The 22,481-nt window shown below is 44.8% G+C and overlaps 1 protein-coding gene across 2 annotated transcripts in view; it reads right to left on the bottom strand.

Annotated features, from left to right (window-relative positions):
• SSUH2 (ssu-2 homolog) overlaps nt 1-22,481 on the bottom strand; it is a 37,471-nt gene that overhangs the window by 11,261 nt on the left and 3,729 nt on the right. Inside the window, exons 2-11 of one of the 2 annotated variants that reach the window (XM_075005443.1) lie at nt 19,686-19,788; nt 18,314-18,395; nt 15,028-15,157; nt 13,173-13,233; nt 11,602-11,726; nt 10,829-10,891; nt 9,040-9,125; nt 5,592-5,684; nt 3,759-3,864; nt 2,673-2,780 (exon numbers count right to left, since the gene is read on the bottom strand). In XM_075005443.1, the coding sequence (XP_074861544.1) occupies nt 2,673-2,780; nt 3,759-3,864; nt 5,592-5,684; nt 9,040-9,125; nt 10,829-10,891; nt 11,602-11,726; nt 13,173-13,233; nt 15,028-15,157; nt 18,314-18,395; nt 19,686-19,788 (957 nt within the window). The remainder of the gene's footprint in view (nt 1-2,672; nt 2,781-3,758; nt 3,865-5,591; nt 5,685-9,039; nt 9,126-10,828; nt 10,892-11,601; nt 11,727-13,172; nt 13,234-15,027; nt 15,158-18,313; nt 18,396-19,685; nt 19,789-22,481) is intronic. The other variant, XM_075005444.1, reaches the window with a different exon arrangement.

Below are 22,481 nucleotides of genomic sequence, written 5' to 3'. Positions count from 1 at the left end.
GCTGCACCATCGGAAGGACCGGCGAGCGCCGGCGAGGTGTCAGTGGTCCTGGAGAGCCCACCGGGGCCATCACTCCAGGCCAGCCCCTCAGCAGAGCACCGACCAGCCCCACGGCGGGGACGACAGCAGAGCCAGCCCCACTCCTGGACGGTGACGGACCTCCAGCTGCTGGAGATCCACCGTCAGCAGCTGGAGGTCGCCGAGCAGCGCCTATGGGTGGAGGAGCAGCACCTTCAACTTCAGGAGCGGGCACTGGCCTGGAGCCAGGAGACATGGGGGGGCCTTTATGCGGACATTCAAGCGTATAGCGGACTACCTGGCCCCCCCATGCCGTGCCAGCCACTGCTCTGCCCGCCCTGCCCGCTCCACCCACCGCTCCACCCGCTGCTCCATCCGCCGTCGCACCGCCACCCACCACCGAGGGCCCTTCCGCCGAGAGGGACCTGGGGCCAGCTGACACCCGCCGGCCTTATCTCCCAGTCCGCCTAGCCCCCAGCCAGCCCCAGCCAGGGCTGAGGCCAAGGCGTGGGTCGCGGCCGCCCACCCCCAGCGCTGGACATTAGGGGGTGTGGGGCCCAGGATGTGGCCCCCCCTCCCCCTTTGTATATATCCCCTTCAGTTTTATCTTCTTTTGTAAATAGTTTCTATTAGACCCCTGTTGTTATGTTATGCTGATACCTGCCCCCCACGTACATAGTTCTCCCCTTCCTCATCTTCCCCTTTTTTCTTTCATCTTATCTGACTTATAATATATATATATATATATATATATATATATATGTAATATTTATTTGGCCTGTAAATAGTTAGTTAAGATAATAATAATGAGAGTTCAACATATATCTGGTTTGACGAACAAATGTCTGCTTTTATTTACAAGAAAAGTCGGGGGCTGCTCTTGGGTGCTCTGTGGTGTGGGCGTAGGGGCAGGGAGTGTTGTGGAGGATGGGGGGTGCAGTGGGGGCGGGGGTCTGCCAGCGTTCACCCCGCGGCCTCATCGAAATGGGCCCACAGGGCCTCCCGGACCCGGGTCCCTTTGGGGTCCACATGGCAACTGGGGGCAGTGGGTGGCTGCACACCGGCCCTGCCAGCCTCCACAGCCCAGCCCTGAAAGAAGGACCCCCCCTTGCTCTCCACCAGGCTGTGGAGTGCGCTGCACGCGCCCACAATCTGGGGGATGTTGGTGGGGCCCACATCAAGGCGTGTGAGGAGACACCTCCAGCGCCCTTTGAGGCGGCCAAATGTGCGCTCCACCACCTGGCACGTGTGGTTCAGGCGCATGTTGAAGCACTTCTGGCTGGCTGACAGGTGGCCTGTGTACGGGTGCATGAGCCAGGGCCAGAGGGGGTATGCCGCATCTGCGATGACGCAGAGGGGCATGGTGGTGTACCCCACAGGGATCTCCCACTGGGGGATGTAGGTCCCTGCCTCCAGCCAGCGGCACAGGCCCAAGTTCCGGAATACCCAGGCGTTGTGGGTGCTGCCAGGCCAGCCCACATAAATGTCCAGGAAACGGCCCCAGCTGTCCACCAAGGCCTGGAGGACCACAGAATGGTAGCCCTGCCTGTTTAGGTAGCATCCTCCACTGTGCTCCGGGGCGCGGATGGGGATGTGGGTCCCATCCAGAGCCCTGAAGCAATTGGTGAAGCCCAGGGTGGCAAACCCCGTGATGGCAGCATCTGGGTCCCCAAGCCTCACAAGCCTGTGGAGGAGCAGGGCGTTGAGGGCGCGGACGACCTGCAGGGGAAGCACATGGGAGAGCACCAATGAGGGGTGTGCAGGGTGTGTGTGGCCCTCCCCTGCCAGGGCCCCCCTCCCCTCCCCTGCCAGGGCTGCCTCCCCCTCCCCCCGTGAGTCTTCTTACCTCTATGAGGACAGCCCCGACGGTGGCCTTGCCAACGCCAAACTGCTGGCCCACAGTGGTCGTCGTCCCACTCTCCGAGCACCAGACGCTCCCACCAGTCGGTGCTGGTGGGGTAGCTCCACAGACGGTGGCATATGAGGCGGGGGGGCCGGGGTGCTGCAGGGTTGGGGGTTGTGTCCTCCTCCCCTGCGGGCAGCTCCTCCTCTGTGGCAAGGATGTGCTCAGCTGCCTCCTGCATGGCATGGAGCAGGGCGAGCACTGCTCCTACAGGGGCGGCTGGGTGGACCTCTGGCTGCTGCTGCTGCTGCTGCTGCTGCTGCTGCTGCTGCTGCTGCTGCTGGGGGTCCATGACTGCGTCGCTCAAGGTGTGCATGCCTATGGCTCTGCAGACCGCGTGCTGTGCAGGCTGAGTGTGTCTGGGAGGGGCCCTTTAAGGGAGCGGCTAGCTGTTGCCCTGGAAGCGCTAGTCCGCCCTGTGACCCTGTCTGCAGCTGTTCCTGGCACCCTTATTTCGATGTGTGCTACTTTGGCATGTAGACGTTCCCTCGCAGCGCCTATTTCGATGTGGTGCTGCCCAACGTCGACACTGAATGTCGACGGCACCAGCCCTGGAGGACGTGTAGACGTTATTCATCGACGTAGCCAATATGAGACCAGTTACTAAGAACCTGTTCCTTTCATTCCCATTGCTGTCAGTGCATGTTGGATCACACACATTAAATTCCACAGCATATTCTTACTGCACATAAGTAAGACTCAGATGTCCACACCTTTACCCTTGAGTCTACTGTCTGGCTCCCCTGCTTACCTGCTGTAGAATGCGTGATGTTGAGGCAAATGTAGTGCTATGCTCTGTGATAGCTCTCTGTGAAGCTAGGGAGATCTCTGGTTTAGGGAAGTCAGTGATGGGATACACCTGATATTCAAAAAAAAAAAAAAAAAAGGAATAAAGCCCCACCCTGGATGGCACAAACTATCTGGCTTGCCTTTCTATCAATGCATGCAAGGAGCCAGTTACAGCATAATGCAAACATATTAACTGGCCTGAAACCATGACCTCATGGATATAGATTTATATCCATTTTAACCTGATTTTACAGATTTCAAAATAGAGCCATGGCTAGAAACGTGACAGTGTAAAGCAGGCATCTTACAACTTTGAGGTGAACGCCCTTCCATGAAGTACCACAGCCTCGGCAATCAGCTGATGTTCTCTAATCAACAAGCCCCAGATTTCAGTGCAAGGGTGGTAATTCCACAGAAAGGAGGCCCGTTATGGAATTCACTCCTGTCTTGTTCCAGTAGAGTCCCACCAGACTGATGGATTTTTAAAGCTTTTTGTAAAGCCTCTTTCTCTCACCCTGGCCTTGTCTCAGTGTGTTGAGGTTTTATGGAAGAACGTACCAGTTCTGTACATAGAAAAGGATCACTGACACAATCAATGGGCCAAATGGAAATTTGAATTTTGATTTTTTGCATGTTCTGCCAGTTTGGAGAGAGACACTTTTTAGAAGTTGACATAAATAAGTCATGAACATAAGTGTTTTCTATACATCTCTGAGTGGTATGTCCTTAGGACTTCGCAGACAATACAGCTCTGGGAGAGCAAACTGGATTCTTTTCTGCCACATCCCTGAAGGTACTGCAGGATCTTTACTGCCGAAGTGATAGAGTTAATTAAACTGTAAGCATTTTGGAGCAGGGGAGTCTGTTCAGTTATGTGTTTGAACTATGCCTCGCACAGCTAATTTGCAGCTGGTTAGTAGTTTTCAGGGTAGTTACTTAAACTCAAGTTCACCCTGTACTAGAGTGGACTTGTGGTAAAGTGGGAGAAAGTTCAGAGATAGGTATGAGATAGCGAATATCATTAATTTCCTCCAGCCCTAAGATTTACCAGAATATTTTCATCTTTAAATACATTTTCGCCATTGACTTTCCTGAGTAGCTCTCCTGGAAAGTTCAGCTCATGCTCAGAAACAAATTCAAACACTTTGTTCTTCCTGGGAGAGAAAAAGCATCAAAAGTTATTTATACGATACTAAACTACTTCTAGGTGATTGAGTAAGACTTTAACGTGTCCTAATTAGAGCACAATATTCACTCTTCATAACCTTTGTGCTCTTCTGCAACCATCTCTTTTCTTAACAAGCAAAAATGCTTTTATGGCAGGGATGACTTTCGTTAAAAGATCCAGAAACCAGGCCTCCAAAGATAACAGGCTACCTTACAATCTTCATGATGGTTATAAACTTATTACTTTACCATCACAATTTCAGCCAAACATTCTCCTTCAGAGGCCATGATTTCTATTGTAATTATTTTGCACTAAGGTTTGCAAGATAATGACATGGTTACTAAATAAGGATGAGTTCAAAAGGAAGTCATACAATGCTGTTAGATATGCTGCATATGGCTCTCTGTGTGCGATTCCCAGCTTGCATAGGCATACTTGAGTTAGCTCTCACCAAACAAGCACATCAAAAATAGTTGTGTGACTGGGTAGCACAGGCAACAGTGAGCAGCAACACAATCTAGCTGTGCTGAGTACAAACCTGCCTGAGCCCCCATGGGTAGATGGGCACAGCTACCACAAGCTGTCACTAACTGCCGCCCACACTATCCCTAGTTATACTATTACTTTTGGCTCACTAGCTCAGGTAAATATGTGATTTGCAGCTCAGGTTCACATACGTATATCTCGTGTGTACAACATTATAACTGTCACTCAATTGCTGGAAGGACCACAGGTGTTGAGGATTCAGAGAAAATAGAGCTTCCCATCTCCGGGTGACTGCCAAGAATGGTGGTGTGATCCAGATTTGGTTCCATCTGTTGGCTTTGCTGCTACCGGCGCCAAATAAACGTGTGCTGCCGGGCCATTTCCTTACTAGTCACATGTGCAGTTCATAAAGCCATCGGCACCACTGGGCGAAAATTCCTGATTTAGAGGTTGGTCCAAAGATGAGCTCAGATGAATTTTTGAGAAGCAAAGTTCTTAAAACAGTGGTGCTTGGGCATCCAATTTGGAATGTGGGTCATCAGGCAACATGTGGCTTTTAACCAAAGCTCACAACCGGAGATGCTGTTAGAGCCTTCTGTTGCCTCTGGCTTCACAGCTCCCAAATTAAAGTGTTAATCTTGGAGCCACAACAGAGGGAAACAGGCTTTTTCTGTAGCATATACTCTGGTAAGTGGAATTGAGCTGCTAGATTCAGAAGTCACTACTGGCACTGAATCACTCAAATAACAAGTGTTAATACCAGAATGCTAATGTCATCCATTCTGCTCTGGCTGCCAACCTAACATTAACTCAAACGCAATAATTCATTTCAGTCTCTGCACAAAAGAGATGCTCCTAACTGCAGTGCCTCTGATTACAGGCAGGAAAGCTGATCTGTTGGCTCAAGTGCTGGACTGGAACACCAGAGACCTGGGTTTCATTTCTGATTCTATCACAAACTTCCTTTATGATCTTGGGTAACTCTGCCCCAATCCGTCTCCCACCAACATCAGTGCAAAGACGCCTGTTGACTTCAATGGGAGTCAGAGCTGAACCTCTGGGCCTCAGTTCCTCATCTATAAAATGGCAATACATAAGGGCCATGTCTACACTAGCCCCAAACTTCGAAATGGCCATTTGCATGGCCATTTCGAAGTTTGGGGCTAGTGTAGACATAGCCAAGGTGTTGCTGTGCAACCTGTAATATCTACAAAGTTCTTTACTCACCAGGTTATTATCAGCTGTATGAAATGCAAAAGCTTTTTCTCTCCCTGGCACGTCATGCAGATTTTATTGCCCCGCCCAGAACAGGTGCTGCACCTTTTTGAGGCAAAAATAAAGGTTTGTTTCAATAGCAGTTTAATTATTCAAACGAAGGAGTTGTGGGCCTGGAGGCTCAGCCCCTAAAACATTTTCAATGTTCATTTTGTGAGTCTATTTCTGTAAGTCATTGAAGAGGCTAACAAAACTATAGGTTGTGTGTGCACAGGTTGAACCTCTCTAATCTGGAACTCTCTCATCCAGCAACATCCGTAATCCAGCATAATTTTAGTTAGCTGGACAACCACATCATGGGTGTAGCCAAGTTTCCCTTAGTCCCGTAGGCTGTGTCTACACGAGCCCCCTTCTTTTGGAAGGGGCATGTTAATGAGGGAGTTTGAAATGTGATAATGAGGCACTGCCATGAATATGCAGCGCCTCATTAGAATAATGGCAGCTGCAGCAATTCAAAAGTGCTGCTTTCAAATCGCATGCCTCCCGTGTAGCCAGGGGCCTTTCAAAACAACCCCCGAGTCTCTGAAAGCCCCTTCTTCCCAAAACAAATGGGAAGAAGGAGCTTTTGAAGTCCTGCGGGAGGGGGGTCAATTCAAAAGTCCCCCAGCTACACAGGCAGCACACGATCTGAAAGCAGCACTTTTGAATTGCCATGGCTGCTATTATGCTAATGAGGTGCTGCATATTCATGGGAGCACCTCATTAGCATCTTTCGAACTCCTTCATTACCATGCCCCCTCTGAAAGGAGGGGGCTCATGTAGACACAGCCATAAAGTTTGTAACACCTGTATTGTTGTTAGCTGTAAGTTACCCCAAATGTCTTCTAATAGCCCAGTAACAGTGAAAGTGTTGGAAATGTGCTAGACAATATTGACCTCCTATGGTCCAGCAAATTCTGTCACCAGGCACTGGTCAGGTCCCAAGGGTGCTGGACGAGGAAGGTTCAACCTGTATTTCTTTCCTGACACGGGGATGCATCATATCTGTTGAATAAACTGAGTGACTAATACCACCACAAAGCATGTTTGTAAATGTGGAATTAGTCAAAGGAGTTATTTGTGCAACTAATTACGGATAATAACAGCTTCCCTACCTGACTCTAGACGGCTGAGTGTCCCTTTCCAGACACTGATATCTCTGCCTCTTAACAGATGCAGGAAGCATGTGTTTATGCATGGTACATTTTGATTGCCTCAACACAACTCAGATTAGCAGCAGTTAATAAGTGATTCACTGAAACTCTTCAAACCACCGTCAGCCTCAGCAGATTCCTGCTTTACAATTATTGCCATGATTAGCCACGGTACCTTCTCTGTTATTTTAATCCTAATTGAGCCAAATGAGCAAACCAGTTTAGAACAGTGGCTCTTTCTCTATGTCACTTCGAGATCAATTTTAACCCTGCTAAGACTGGTGTTTGGAAAGGCAATAAGGTAATAACCCTCTGAGTTGTACTCAGTGCTCAGGCTTGGGGGCAAGATGGGAGGGGGGCCCAGCTCCCTGCCCCTGGGTGGACGGGCAGAACTTAGAGCAGTCAGTCCTGCCTCCTGCCTCCTGCATACTCCCTCAGAGCTGCACACGGAGCAGCAGCATAGTTCTCTGTGGTGTTTCAAAGGACCCAGAGCACAGCAGTGGTGGTGGCTGGAACTCCAAGCCCCTTTGAAATGCTGGGTCTGGAGGCAACCGCCCACCCTCCTGCCCCTGCCGTCAATGGGCCTTGTTGTTCTAGCTCTAAACACTGTTAGAGCCAAAGAATGCTCCATAGAACCATAAGCCCTGAAGCAAACTTAAGCCCTGAATACAATGGGAGTCTTTCCACTAACTTCAGTGGACTCTTGGATCGGTACCACAAGTCTCACCAACCTGTGAGAGTTTCTTGAGTCTCTTTTTTCTTCCTTGTTTTAAAGTTTCATGTTGGGTCTGGTAACAGTTATTGCCAACTCCCATAATTTTATCAGAAGTCTCATGGTACTTGGTGTTTCCATGTCCTGCAGGTGTGAAAATCTTAGCTTTCTTCTTTCTGGTTCATTTTGTTTTTTAAAGTAACTTACTCTGAGTGCAGAGGAAAGCCGTAAAGTGTGACACCAGCATAAACTAACAGCTCAACAACCAAAAGATGGGGAAAAAAAATCCCAGAAAACTCATGATTTTTAAGTCAGCTTCATGATTTTTGGGGTGGGACTCCTGAAATCTAAACATACGAGGTTTATGGTATTATTGAGGTACAACTAATGTGGAGCAACCTGTGACCCTGGGCCACTCGCAGCCAACTGAGTCCCATGGACCCCCTAATTGCCCCCCTCCACAAGTGTCTCTCATACACTGGGGCACTGGACCCCCACTTCCTACACCTCCATCCTCCCTTCCAGCATTTTTGGGGCATGCAAATTGCCTAATTTGTGCTCCATCCCCACCTCCTTCCCTTCCCACCCAAAACTGAAGTGTCATCAGTTTTTTGCAACATTCCAGCTTTGGAGAGAGAAGGCAAGAAGCAGGGACGGAGAGCAAATCAGGCAATCTGCATATTCCAGCAGTGCTGGGAGGAAAGAGGAGGAGCAGGCAAGTGCAGAGCTCTTGCATGGGGGAGAGGAAGTAAACAGGAGCAGCTGGCCTGCCTGTGTGCCCTCCCCCCAGCATTACCCGTATGGTGAGCCACAGGTTGCTACAGCTCACTCAGGTGAAGGTGTGTCGGGGGAGGGATAGCTCAGTGGTTTGCACATTGGCCTGCTAAACCCAGGGGCATGAGCTTAATCCTTGAGGAGGCCATTTAGGGATCTGGGGCAAATAAACTTAATAAAAAAAAAGATGGTGTTTGGCCCAGCCTAGAGGGCTGGAGTCAGGGACCTCCCCCCATGAGGTCCCTTCCAGCTCTATGAGATGTGTATCTTTCAGCCCATCCATTATTTGTGGCTGCCCACCCCTGTTATAAACATACTGTTGTAAATTATCAGCTTAAAATTCAGAGGAGGAAGAATGTTCTTTCTTTAATTTTTTTTAGAGAGCCCATGTCCAGTTTACCTTACATTTAATATTTTTAAAGTGACCTTCATGCAGGTGAAACAGAAAACTGTGAAACATGGGGAGCAAAATCATTTAGTCACTGGCCCTACACTGGTGTGCACACGGAGTCCTGCTGACTTCGGTGAACCTGGTCATGCTGTTTATTGTGTTGGCTTGAGCCTTATGAAAGATGTTTGACTTTGCTCATCTAATGTGCCAAAGCCACGACCAGAAATATCCTGGACTGGCTCTTCAGCTGGTGATTTTTTTTTCCCAGCTAAGGATCTGCCTGTCTGTGCATAAATGAGGAATAGTTTTTTTTTCTTTAATAAATCAAAGTATTCTAGAAAATAATCCCAATGGAGCCCTGGAGATAAAATGCTGATGAGTTCAGCTTACCTTTTGCGTCCGGTACCTGAACACATTTGGCACCGCTTTTGTTGCTTTGTCCTGTGTCTGGCCCCACTGCACGTAACACATCTCATCTAAAAGTACACCAGAGAAATAAAACATGCCCTCTCATACTAGAAACAGCAATATTTCAGATTTATAAAAGTCAGATTTGTCTTGCATGCTACCATTATGCTTTCTAACCACAATCTTCTTGCTCAGCCAGATCTCAGCAAAAGAAATTGCGTTAGGTATGTGCTTTGCACAATAACGTGGAAGATAGAGGGCTGATTAAATCACAGTAACTATGCAAGTGAGCTTAATAGGTGTCTGTTGGTCAAATTTGCCACTGATATAAATGGGTGCAGTTGCAATGAAATGAAACATCTTATATTATACACACATTTTTGCACCTATACAATTACTAGGAAGCTGCTTTGCAGACACATTTATGTTTAATTAGACTAGATTTAACTAAATAGTATGCCTTTAGTGCTGTGCAACAATAATACATTTTTGTGCTGGGAACTTTTATGGAGGAGGAGCATTAAAAAAGAGGAGGCCAAATGCACCGCTGGGAAGAATTCAGCGAGATTACTCTTGCACATAAAGTTAAGGATAGGGCTCGCTGGATCAGGAACTCACTTCCACTGACAAATTTCAAAACTGTCATTCTAAGTAGGTTAGAATTTTATTGATGGATTTGCTGTATTGCATTACATAGGACTCACACTCATTTGATTACAAGCCAGGTCAAATCTATTCGCAGACAAACCCAGTGTGATCCATAAACTAATAGCAGATGTACCCGGCATTGCTGGTGTCCTTAACTCAATTATCTTTTGCTTTCTTCACTGAAATCGTGGGGCTGGGAATGAGGGGTTCAGTGAGGGGGAAAAGGATTACCCCAGCTCTCTCTCACTGGAACAGCTTGGGGCCAGGTGAGGAGCACCTCTGTTTTGCCTCTGCAGCTGCAGTGGGCACAGCCAGGGGAGGGCTGCAAGTCCCCCTAGCAGGGGAACAGACAGACACCCAAACAGACAGACACAAAGCCAGACAAACTGTGTCAGAGATATAGTAGATAGCTGTCCCTTTCTCCATCTCTGTCCACTGCTGTCCCAATGGGATTATAGCTGTTCTGGTCTCCATCTCTGGCCCTTGCTGAACCCTGTGGTCATTAAACAATATAGCTGTCCCTGTTTTCCATCCCATAGCCCCTGCTGCCCCATGTGGTCATTGTGAAGCACAGCCCTCCCTTTTCATTTTATGAAAAATAATCTCATTCCAGGCATATCATGTTGTCCTGGCAAAGCCAAACCCTGACCTTGTCCAGAGTTATGGTAAGAGAAAGCTGCAGACCAAATTTGGTGGTCCTACCTCTTACCATTAAGGTGGAGTCCTTGAACAAACAGACAGACACAAACACTCACAGACAAACTCTTTTGCATATGTAGTAGCTACTTTGGTAATGAATTACAACTACTGAGAGTGTCTGTCTCCCTGGCTGAATTTCGAATTAGGATTATTTTTATTCATAATGTTCTTAATCCAAAGTCTGTATATGTGGATCCCTTGGTGTGAAGAGGAATTTTGGGTAAATGAAAATGTAGGATTGGGGCTTTACTATGCAAAGTTTAGCAGTAAACACCAATCCTGCTGACTTAACACCCCTACACTCAATCCTGAAGCCTGCCCATTTATAAGTACAGTATTATGCACCAGATATCTGTGGATGAAGCACTCAAATGAAAAGCTGGGAACTGGGGACGGTCTAAAAGAGGCTGTACATGCTACTCACCCTGCCTGCACCGTGGCAAACACTGCATTTGTATCGGCCACGACCCTGGCATTTGTGGCATTCCTGAAATCAAAATGTTGCTGATGTATAAAGCTCCCAAGGTATTTCAGAAACATTAACATAGGATTATACAATTATTTTACATCAAAAATACATTAGTGTAGGTATCTTACTCCCAAAGGACCAGAATCAAGTAAAGTAAAACCTGTTTTAAAAGACTATTAAAGACAGTAGTACATTACCAAACAGGGGAGAATTTCTAATTAGACCTATTAGAAAAATGGGAAATATTTTCTGGGCATACTTTTGCAGAAATTTCTGAGAGTTTGTTTTTATTTTCATCATAATGTTGCTTAGAAAGTTAAGATGTCATGAAAAAATATTGGAAAGCTTCCTTCCAATCTTTGTCAATATTAAAGAAGAGTGGAAAAAAGTCACTTTGCACCACTTAGAAAATTTAGAGCAAAATTTGTGCCCAAACTACCGAAGAAAGAAAAGCAGTTAGAAAAATTACACTTCTTTGCCCAAATATTACATAGCTTGTTTGTGGGTGGGTGGGTGTGCATGCGCGCAGTTGCACCTACAGATGCTATTTTCATGTGAAGATCCATTAACCTATGCATTACAAAACAAACACTAAAATGTTTTGAGAACTCTGGGCTTCACAACCATAAATAATTAATTAGCTCTTCAGAAGGCTCCAGCTAAACCAATTTGTCCTAATTAATAACACACTTTGACCTTGATTTTAGCTAATCCAGAGAGAGCATTACCTTGACTAATGAAGAGTGAGGTACTCGAAACTTCTTTACATCATCCTGGAACATTGGCGGAGCCTGGACCTGAATATCCCACAGGCGGGGAGGAGCACCATTTTGTGGTCCATCTACCAAATTATCTACAACAGGAAGACAATTATCTACAACAATCTTGCATAAATCTTGATCTAGCTTTGTCCTGTTGTATAAATTATTGGAAATTAGTGTAGTGTTCTCCAAACACTTCCCAATGGAACAGCCCCCACATGTGGCAATGTGTTATGTGGTGCTCTTGGTGGCATTTCCACCAAAAGATGAAGATTGAACTGCCTGCTCTTTCTCTGGTGTAGGCTTTCCTCCTGACTTCTTCAAGCACCTCTCGCAGATCTCTAAGGCCCATCCAAGTCAGGGTTCAGGCACATTGTTCCAGGAACGGAAGGAAATGTTATCACTGCTGTTCTTTATACTGTTCCTTTCTTCTGGATACATAAAAGAACTTCACTCTCTAGAGCTGTCAATCTGAAACCATTCACAAGCGTCAGGGTATCTCACTTTTTGCAGGAAGTTATTATTAGAGAGGCAGTCTGCTTTTTCTATGGAAATAATGTCATCTGCTTACATAGCACTTCACAAAAACTCACCAAATGGGAATAAAATGAATCTAGGTCTGTAAAGGAAAGTCTTCCATCCACAATACGCTCTTCAAAGTCCCTCAGCTGCTTCATATAATAGGTCATGCCAATCATTTCAGCTAGAGTGTATTACTTCCCTTAGAAACCCTCACACCTCACCTTTGCAATATAGCCCTTATTGTATTCTTGACTTATCACAAGCAATTCTCTTTTCAGTCATTACTTTTTTTTTAAAATCACAGATACTGTAATCCAAGAAAACCTCTTCAGTCGGATAAAGCTTACTTTCTTGGTCTAAAGTCCCCAGTCTTAAAGGACTGTAGGCAGTTGATCAAGAGAACACATGCAAAAATGAATTAAATCTGCCTTCAAATTGAAATAAAATAGTTTTAAATGTTAAAATTAAGTTAATGTTATGAGCCATGAATAGCAGAGCTGGGACCACTTCTTATCCACCTGCCGTAATATTCAGACTTTGCATGGGGTTTCTGAACAGAGTGATTTTCACTGTGTACAATATGTACCCATTATAGATGAGAGAAAAACAAAACCAAAGATCTCATCCTTCTTTGGAGAGAGATCAGAACCATTTCCTCATTCAAACTTCTCATCTTACGCCCTTCTCTTGCATGCACAAGTAGAGGTTGGTCCTGTGCAAGATGATCTAGTGTAGTGCAAGAGGAAGAATGTTCCAGGCCACAATTAGATTTCATCTGTGACTTTGCATAAATCACGTTTTTTCTCTTATACCATATGGGTACTTAGAGTGCTGAGTCCATGTCAGTTACTGTTCCTGCCCATGCTGCCTTGGCTATGGTATTACGTCCAGTGCACTAGTTCAATGAGAGCTAGCATGAGTGTGATCTGGGAAACACACTCCTAGCTCCAAGCATGCACACAGCCTCAGTCATTCCCTGTTGGGGTCATTTCAAGTTGGTTATGTTTGTTACTCACTAGTAAAAGGTTGAAAAGTCCATTCACTTAGCCTTGATTCGTGAAAGGTCTCTAGTCGATACTAGAAAAGAGAAATAATCAGGCAGTCAATTACCATTAAGACAAATTGCATAATTGCATTACACGGCCATAATAGAGAACTTTTCCATTTAAAGTTATCCCAGCATGCTGCTGAAAAAGTCAGCCAGGCCTTGAACCATTTAATTCTAAGGTAGAGTTTCATCAGGCTTTAAAAAAAAAAATTAGCCTAGCGAATACAAACAGAAGTTCTGTTTTTCCATTGTTCATTCAGTTCTGTTTCTTGTGTTCTCAGGAAAGCTCAGTATAATTGATCATTTGTGTGAAATTTCTTACAAAAAGGCACTGTATTTATAATTTCCTGTTCATCAGTTGTGATTTTTGACTACCCTGAAAGGCTTCAGAAAACCCGCTGAGGAGCAGAAACAACACTATGGAGCCTGGATAAACATCACTCCAAACAAATGATGAAAAACTAACAAGCCATAGGCTAGAAACTCTTCCTCCTAACTATCTAGTGAATACTTACAAGCTACTAATGATCTTGCACCTCATAAATCTTATGTGAACAGACAAAAAGGCTACACTGACAACAAATATTATTTTAGAGCGTTATTAAATGAACTCCCTTGGCAGCACATTGTTTGTATGGTCCTAAGGTAACCTGAGGCCTTAAAACAAATTCCATTCAACCTTTCCAGATTGCTGTACCCTTTTCAGGAGTCAGATTTGTTTTGTATATCACCAAATTACACCTCACCTATATAGTCACAGAGAGGTAGCCCTGTTTGTCTGTATCTTCACAAAACAAAAGAAGCAGTGCTGTAGCAGTTTAAAGTCTAACAAAATAAAGTATTAAGTGATGAGCTTTTGTGGGGCAGACCCACTTCCTCAGATCTACTTACTTACAAAAACACGCACAAATATTACAGAAGACTACTACTGACAACTTGCTGACTTTCTACCGTCTAATGATCAAATAAATGAATTGGAATAGAAATCTAGTACTGAAGAAATACAAAGCAGTAGAAACTAATCACTCTGAATGAACTTTTAGATTGTACTGACTTTGATAGTGATTTTATGTAGCCTTTTGTAAAACTAGGCAAATAACTAGATGAGTTGATGTGCGCTCAGAAAAACTTGGTGTATCCCCAAGAGTACATGTATCCCTGGTTGAGAAACACTTGGGCTACAACTAGAAGCATCTGTCTACAGACGTTACTGTTGGAAGAGATATTCAGACAAAACTTCTGTTGACAGATTGCATCTACACATAAAAGTGGATCGATCTTTCGATCCACTCTCAACAAAAGGGCCCCCTGAAGTCTCTGCACAGCTTTCTTGTTGACAGTTTCTGTCGACAAAACACGTTTAGCCACTCTGTGAGTTTTGTCTACAAAACCCCAGTTTTGTTTACAAAACTCGAGTGTAGATGTAGCCTGGGTCAGATCATATACTTCCTGTTTTGCCTGGCAAAAGCAGCAATTTCAAGGGTTTCAGACCAGAGACAAATTCCAGAGTTTGAAAGGGAGGAAGAAATCTTTCAGATATTTTGTAGCATATCTAGGTATGGCAGAGGTCATGTATTATAGAGGAAAAACTGACTTTTTTCACTTCTGGAAAGTTACAATTAACTTCAAGGTTGATTTTCCTTGGAAAATATTTATTTGAGCAATGTAATTCTATTGTGAAATTAGTTAAAGCCATTTTGTTTGATCAATAGATGATCCTTTATGAGCCAGTGCCACTTGAAAACTGGAAAATGACCCAAGCACCTTAACCAAACGTGGCCCAAGGCACAGTTTTATTCAGTTTCAGAATAGGGTATACTTACCCTGTATACAGTCACTTGTCTCAAATCCTGAATGACTAGTTCTCCAGCAGCTTTATTGCCATAACAGCATTTGGAATGGACAAAGCCAAGGAGGGCGTTCCTGGCCATATCTTCTGTCATTGTGGGAATCCTGAGCATTAACATTAAAATGATTAAACTTGATGTTTCACTCGCAGCAGGAAAACTATGCCCATTAGAGAGAAGCCCACACTTTGACACTAATCACCGCTGGCTGCCACATTTTTGTAATTACAAAGAAATGAAAGGCAAATGTGTTTTTAAATTAGCTAATGCCTTTATGCAAAAATAAAAACATCTCATTTTGCTCATTATTAGACAAATTGGCCTAAAGCCGCCTTAAACTCTGGTGGGTGAGATCAGGAAGATGCTGGATCTAAAACACCACTGGTGGCTTTTGCAAAATCAAAAGGGGGACAGGACTCAATGACCTCTTAAGCGCCCTTCCAGTTCTAGTGTTCTGTGAGTCTATGAAAGCCCAACCTGCAGATTAGCCAAACCCAAACATCAATTGCATCCTTGCTTAGAAACAATACAGTGTTATCTGCAGCTATTTTGTGAGTCTGGATGATTTTGGTTTTAAGTTAACAGCAACAGCAACCATAGAAAGAGCAAAGCTATTGCAGCATGGGACAGACAATGTACATTATTCTGTCTTCGTGTGCACTTTAGTCTAAGCGGCAGCTGCCTCTGCAGACGGCAGGCACCTAGAAATGTAAGGCTAAAGTACACAAATAACCAACATACTTACATCTACAGCAGAATAGGAACAGCATGCTAATACTGTAAAAGCCCACTTAGCTGGCTGCTGTGAAGCCAGTTGCCTGGCTGGAGCAGGCTGCCGGGGGGCTGGCTAACTGGATGGGGCTGCCTGCCATGGCCCCCATTGGGCTGCCTGACCAGCCAGGGTCAGCTCCCATGGCTCCCCACTGCCCAGTAGTGAGGGGGAGAGCAGAGTGGGGGCTGGATGCCCACTGACCAGCTGGGGATGCAGAACAGGACTGCTGCTGGCCCCAGCTCGTTATCCATAACACTCTATTACTGAGCATCCTCGAGATAATAAAGCTTGTACTGTAGTCACAATGGTAATAACTGATCTGTAAAACCCTGTTCTTACTGCCATGGGAAGTGAATGATAAACAATCACATTCAGAGGTTTAGGACTGGGACCTAAATGCCCCACTGTAATTCTGTACACTCTCCTTTTGGTGCATACCTCTGATGTAAAAATACTGTTGCAAAGATGGACTGAACTACCGCAGTGTGGATGCTAATAGATGGGACCATCTCAGGGTTTGTGGCTGGGGAGTGCTTAAGTAGGCAATGTCTTTTGCAGGAGGTGAGGATGACTGAATCTTCCTTGATAAAGTAAATTTTGTGAAGGTCTTGTTATGATGCTTGACAATGTCCTTTAAGAATCGTTGCTGTCAGTAAGGTGACAGCTTAAATTAAAAAGCCCATTTTCAATAAAAAGGAAGAGTTTATATCACAAATCCCACAAATGATATGATGCTACAGGCAGTTATTAGAGAGTGCAAATGACCATTTTGGAGGCTATTAGCCAGATAATTCTTGGCAGGATAAATCACCCCTGCAGCCTTTCCGATCAATAACATGGATGTCTGAAACATCCATGACACTCTGATTAGAGACTGGAGAGTAATAAATCATCCCTGGGCTTGTGCTATCCAAAGGACATTTAAAACACATCTGCTCTTTGCAAATATTCCTGAGCCTCTAGATGGCCTTTTCTTTGGCCCAGATGTTTGATTTAATGAGCGTTTAGCAAGTAACTATCAACCCAAAGCTCCACTGTTTCCTTATTACCTTTTCTATAATTTCCAGATTGTGCTTAAAAAGTTTCAGACAGATCTTAATGCCCTTCTCTCAGACAGACTGAAAAACTTCATTCCTCTGTACATCCATCTACATCTTCTCTGAGGCCCCCTCCAGCCAGTACATGGGACTACACTTCATTAAAATGCCACTTTGGTTTTTGTGACTGGCTTTTCTATGTCACCGACAATCTGAAGTTTGTTGTGAAAGGGTGAGGGAAGAGCCAAAGAGGAAAGGTGCTGTAGCTAATACCTTTGGCTGCACATGGAAGGTCAAATTCACCTCTGAGCAGAGGGTTAGCACAGTCCCACACACAGAGCCATCCTGTCCATAGGATGGTTCGGGGCAGCGACCTGAAACCCTACTTTTCGGAGGGCCACGCAGCGGTCATCTCAACCATCCTATTGATGGGACAGTCACCCATAGTGGTGGGAGCCCGGGGAGCCCAGGACAGGCTGGAGTATTAGCAGGGGGTGGGCTTCACTGTGGAGAGAGACAGCAGGGGCCACTCACTCCACTCACCGTGGAGGCAGGAGATGGATCGACTTGGCTGCCTGCTGTGCGCCACCCTACCACCCTCTCCCAGCCCACTCTACTTCATCACTGCAGCAGGAAGCAAAGTGCCCTGGCCCCAGGGTGTTCTGCTTCCTGACCGCACAGTGAAGCGGAGCTCAGCAGGCTGAGAGAGGGCAATGGGGCAGAGCAGAGCAGGCTGCTGGGTCGCTTTCCGGGCAGTGAGTGCAGGAGTGGGAGCCAACCCCTGCTGCTGCCCCTCATCAGGCTCTTTGGTAATCCCCCAGCTCACAATGATCTGGGGAGGGGCTTCAAGCAAGGGGGTAAAGCAGGGATGGGGCTTGGTGGGGAAGGGGGTAGAGTGGGAGTAGGGGTGAAACAAAGACAGGTGGAGCCTGTGTAGGGGAGGGTCCCCTGTGCCTGGGGAACTGGTGGAGGGGTTGCCCTAGGCCTTACTCCCACCTCCCAGCCCCAGGGATGAACCTGGTTGCACAATAAATGTTGCGCATTCCCACTCACATGAATTGGTGTAGACACACATGAGAAGTCTCCATGAAGTTAATAGACCTACCAAAGAGGAAGGATGGCCTTGTGACTAAAGCACTGGTGGGGATTCAAGTCAGTGTCTGGCTCTGCCACCAACTTTCTCTCTGGCCTTAGCCAAATCATTTAATTTTTGTTTAAAAGGGGGGAAGAATTCTTCCTTCTTTCTCCAACCCTTTGTCTGACTTGTCCATAAAGATTGTGAGGGCAGGGGCGCCCTCTCACTACGTCTTTGTACACTACCTAGTACAATGGGGCCTTGATCTTGCTTGAGATCCAGGTGATATTAATAATCAACAAAATCATGCTCCTGGGGCAGCAGACTGGGTTGCTAAGTCACGTTAATCAAATACAGCTGGGAAGGCAAGGCTCTCACCTGTATTCTAGAAGCAAGGGCCTGCCTCCCCGTTCAGAGGTCCTTCTCAGCAGGTCTGCAGGTGGTGGCATGTTTTTTCCTCCTAAATGAAACAATCAGAATGTGGAATTAATCTAAAATTTGACAGTAAAATCATTTGCTTTACAGAGGTCACCTGTTGCAATGAACCAGGAACGGCAGAATCTCGAAAAAGGAGAAGAATGCAATTAAACTTTCAGCACTCCGGAGGCTTATCCAAACTATATCCTTAGATTATGTCAATCATCAAAGCTCTGGTGATTTCTGTGGCATTATACCAACTTACACCATCTGAGGATCTGGCCCATAATCTCTCGAATACACTTTCTCGTAAGGTTTCTAACCTTTTCTATTTTCAGGCAGGGCAGAGTTTGGGAAAGGAGCACATTTTCTTTTGGTGCTTTAGAAATCCTGGTTTTGGACTTAGCCAAAACCCAGCAGGGTAGAGGAATCAAAAATGAAAATAACTGAGGAGAATAATAAAGACAGATCACTTTAAAAAGAGTTCCAGGATGAGTTTTATCAAAGGCTTTTTCTCTAGTTTTTGAGAGTTGATGTAGAGATTGAATTTAATCCATACGATTTTGGCCATCAAATTCCATTCCATCCAGTGGAGTTCCAGTAAGCAAATAAAGCACCAATATTAGACACATTGTAATTTATTTATTACAGTTTGAACCTCTCACATCCCAGCACTCTCTGGTCTGGCAACATCTGTGGTCCAACATGATTTTTGTGAGCTGAATGTGCACTTAACATGGGCATGGGCAAGTTTCCTGTGCACTCATAAAGTTTGTTTACAGCCACTTGTCCTGGCTCTCAATGTTCTGTGCTGTTATTTAGTTCTAATTTACCTCTAAATGTCCTGCAAGCGGGGGCAGTGTTGTTAATGCTGCTCAACAGTATCAACCTTCCAGCGTTTGGCAAATTCTCTGGTTTGGCACCTCACATGCTCGAGATTATTTACAGTATTTAGCCACAACCCAGAAATACCCAACACAGTGGCATAGATAGGCCACAGAGTATGTTCATGCACCTTTCTCTAGGGATTTCCAATCTAATCCTGATTAGACCCTAAGCAAAAGTTACTGCCCTGACTGCTTCCAAATCCCACTCACATACCTGACAGAGGTGCCTCCCATGGTACATGATAAGCTGACTCTGCTCAAGAGTAGCCTGGGTCTACAAGAGCAACAGCATTCATGCATGGACAGAGACCACGGGGTAAGTGGCACATAAGAGCTTGCATGGCGCTTGCTTGGGTGAAGCAGGTACAATTAATCCTTCATTTTTGTGGAACCAAAATTGCATACAAATCGAAAAAAAAGAGAAACTGTCGGTGCTGCAGGTATACCTCCCTCTTGCAGAGCCCATTCATCTCCAGCCAGTTGTTCCAAGGTATCTGCAGGGGGTGCCAGTGGACTTTCAGTCTGAGATTGCAGCTCCCAGGATAGCGACTGTAGAAATAAAGTACACCAAGTGGTACAGTAAAAGGACTTATCACTGACTGTGCTACAGTTTAACCGGTGTCCTTTCCCAGCAACTGCAAGACTAAGAGGGTGGGGAAAGATTAAGGCTTGCTGTGATTTCTGTCCTTTTCCTTTTGTCATCTCCATGTTCTCTGACTCCTGAGAGCTCAACTTCCAGGCTGGGGATGGAGCAGCTTGTATAACACAATGGCAATCTTTAACTGGTTTTGCCAAATTGTTAGAGCTGGGATTGGAATGTTGGGTTCTAGTCCTGTCTGCTCCAATGAATCTTTGACCTTGTGCAGGTTGTTTACCTCTGCCTTAATTCCCTCACTTATAAATAGGAAGTCATAACCAAGTTATGCATGTATCGGGTTAGCAGCCTGACTCTTGTCACCCTCTGCTGCCCTGGTCAATTTCCTGGATCTACTAAGGGAGGGGATCTGGGAGCCTGGCTCCCAGCTCCCCTCTGCTTGCAGGACACGGGAAACTGACCATCTTATTGCTGGTCAGCTTCCTAGGTCCCCTAAGTGGCAGGGAGTTGGGACCAAGCAGCAGCCTGGTTCCCATATTCCCTCGACTTGCACGAAAATTTGAGTTACACGGGGGTTACAGGAACGCAACGCCCATGTAATTCAAGGGTTTACTGTATACTGATGGTCCTGTCTCAGGATTGCTAATATCTTAATGTTTGTAAGTGTTTTTAGCTCCTCAGTTGAATGATCTTCCCTATAAGGAAAACATTTCTACTCATAAAATATTTCTGCTGTTGGCTATAATTAAAAAGATGGATATACTAACGGGATTTAATAATAATAACTCATGTTATTTAAACACTTCACGAACTAAATAACCATATTAAATTTCAAAAGTACTTCTGCAGGGAAATGCCTGTTGACTTCACATTGTTAACAAAATAAAACTTGCAACTGATATTGCAAATTTAGATACTGCTTCTGCCGATATTTATGCATGTGCTTAGCTTTATATAAAATTACTTTCCTGAAACTATTCATACATTTGATGTTAAACATGACCATGCAGAATTGAGGTCTTGCAGAATTACCACTGTAAATAACAGTTTTCCAGATGTTGGACTTCTTTTTATTAGTAACTGGATAAGAACATTTGAGTGAGCATTTAAAAGTTTTGTAAGGGATTTAGGGCCATAAAAGATAATGTATTAGAAATCTCACCTTTGTTTTTAGCAATAGTGACAAGGGGAAGTAGTAGTTGCTTCTATAAAATTTTGTTGTGTTTTAAACTATTTTAATCCTCATCTTGGGTCACCAAGTTTGTTTCTTTATGTGCTGCTCTAAAAATACTCCCTTTTTTGAGCTACAGTTGGTACCTCTCATTCTTAATCCATAAACAATCTCTCTTATTAACTAGCCCTCCATCCAGTGAATTTTCTCATCACATTAGAGTGGTTTGCACCACGAAGAAAATGCAGTTATTAAAAGGGAAAAAAAACACATAGAAGAGCCAGGAAATGTCATCTGGTAACAATATACAATTCAAATGACACAAAGAATGGCTCAGTGCATTCATCCATCAATTTGATTTACTAGACTTTTCCTCTGAGACTATTCTCAATTCTTCAGAGGACCTAAATTAACCTCTTAGTTATTTCACCTACAAAAATAAGAAATTGCATGCTTCAGTAGAAATGTCACATTTCCTGTGCAGGAGAAGAAAAGGTTGTCCTTGTACTGAAGGAGCGAAATTATCAGCCTAACAGTGAGTTACAAATACTATCAGACACTTTCTTTTGAAAAAAAAAATCCATATGCTGGTTCAGTATAATTATTATGATCATGTCCAGAACAGTGGGCAAAGCACCTCTAGAGTGGAATAGTCTATTAGATCCCAGATTATGTATATTAGTCTAATATGCATTTCTTAAGACTCATGAGTCAGAATTTCATTTCGCAAATTTAAAATCAAGGGCTACTTGAGTTCTAGGTTCCACTTTATCTGCTCGTCTGTGACTCGCAACTTGGATAGTTCACATCTGGGTGATATGAGGATTATTGATGTTACAATAAATTCTATAGATCCAGTGAAGTTTGAAGGCTTATTATGCTATGCAAATAGATACTTACAGAATGTACTTACCTCAAAGAGTTTTCCAGCTACAAGACATACAAAGAATGACCACAGAAACAGAGTTTCAGAGAGGCTGAAGTGGCTTGCCAGAAGCCACACAGTAGTTCAGCGGCAGAACCAAGAATCAAGGCCTCTGTAGCTGATGCCCGTTCACTGGACCACACAACCTCTCTCATAGTTCAACGTTAGCAATAGTTCTGCAAAGAGTCCCACTGATGATTTGAAACAGCTGGCCACTAGGGACTGAGCCACTAGGGACTGAACCAATCCAATTCACCAAATCATATGACATAGTAATGTGGCTCACTTGCAACATGGCAGGACAAGAAAGCAATCCATGTTATCAATTTGTCTGTTGGAGAACCAAAAGGCCTTGATAAACATGAATTGAGACTGACATCACCCTGGGTCTGTAGATATGTGTTACGCACATTGTATAATGGTGTAAAATTAGGGCAAATAGTTTGCCCACGATCATTTTCAGCACACTTACAAGAACCCCAATGTCCTCCCTCCCGCGACTCTATTGCACCACAATCCCTGCCAAAAGTTTTGATTTCTAAAGCATACTG

Source organism: Carettochelys insculpta, chromosome 11 (genome assembly GCF_033958435.1).
Source record: "Carettochelys insculpta isolate YL-2023 chromosome 11, ASM3395843v1, whole genome shotgun sequence".
In the NCBI taxonomy this organism is placed as follows: Eukaryota; Metazoa; Chordata; order Testudines; family Carettochelyidae; genus Carettochelys; species Carettochelys insculpta.
Note: the sequence above shows the minus strand (reverse complement) of the source record. Positions and strands in the feature narration are given on the sequence as shown.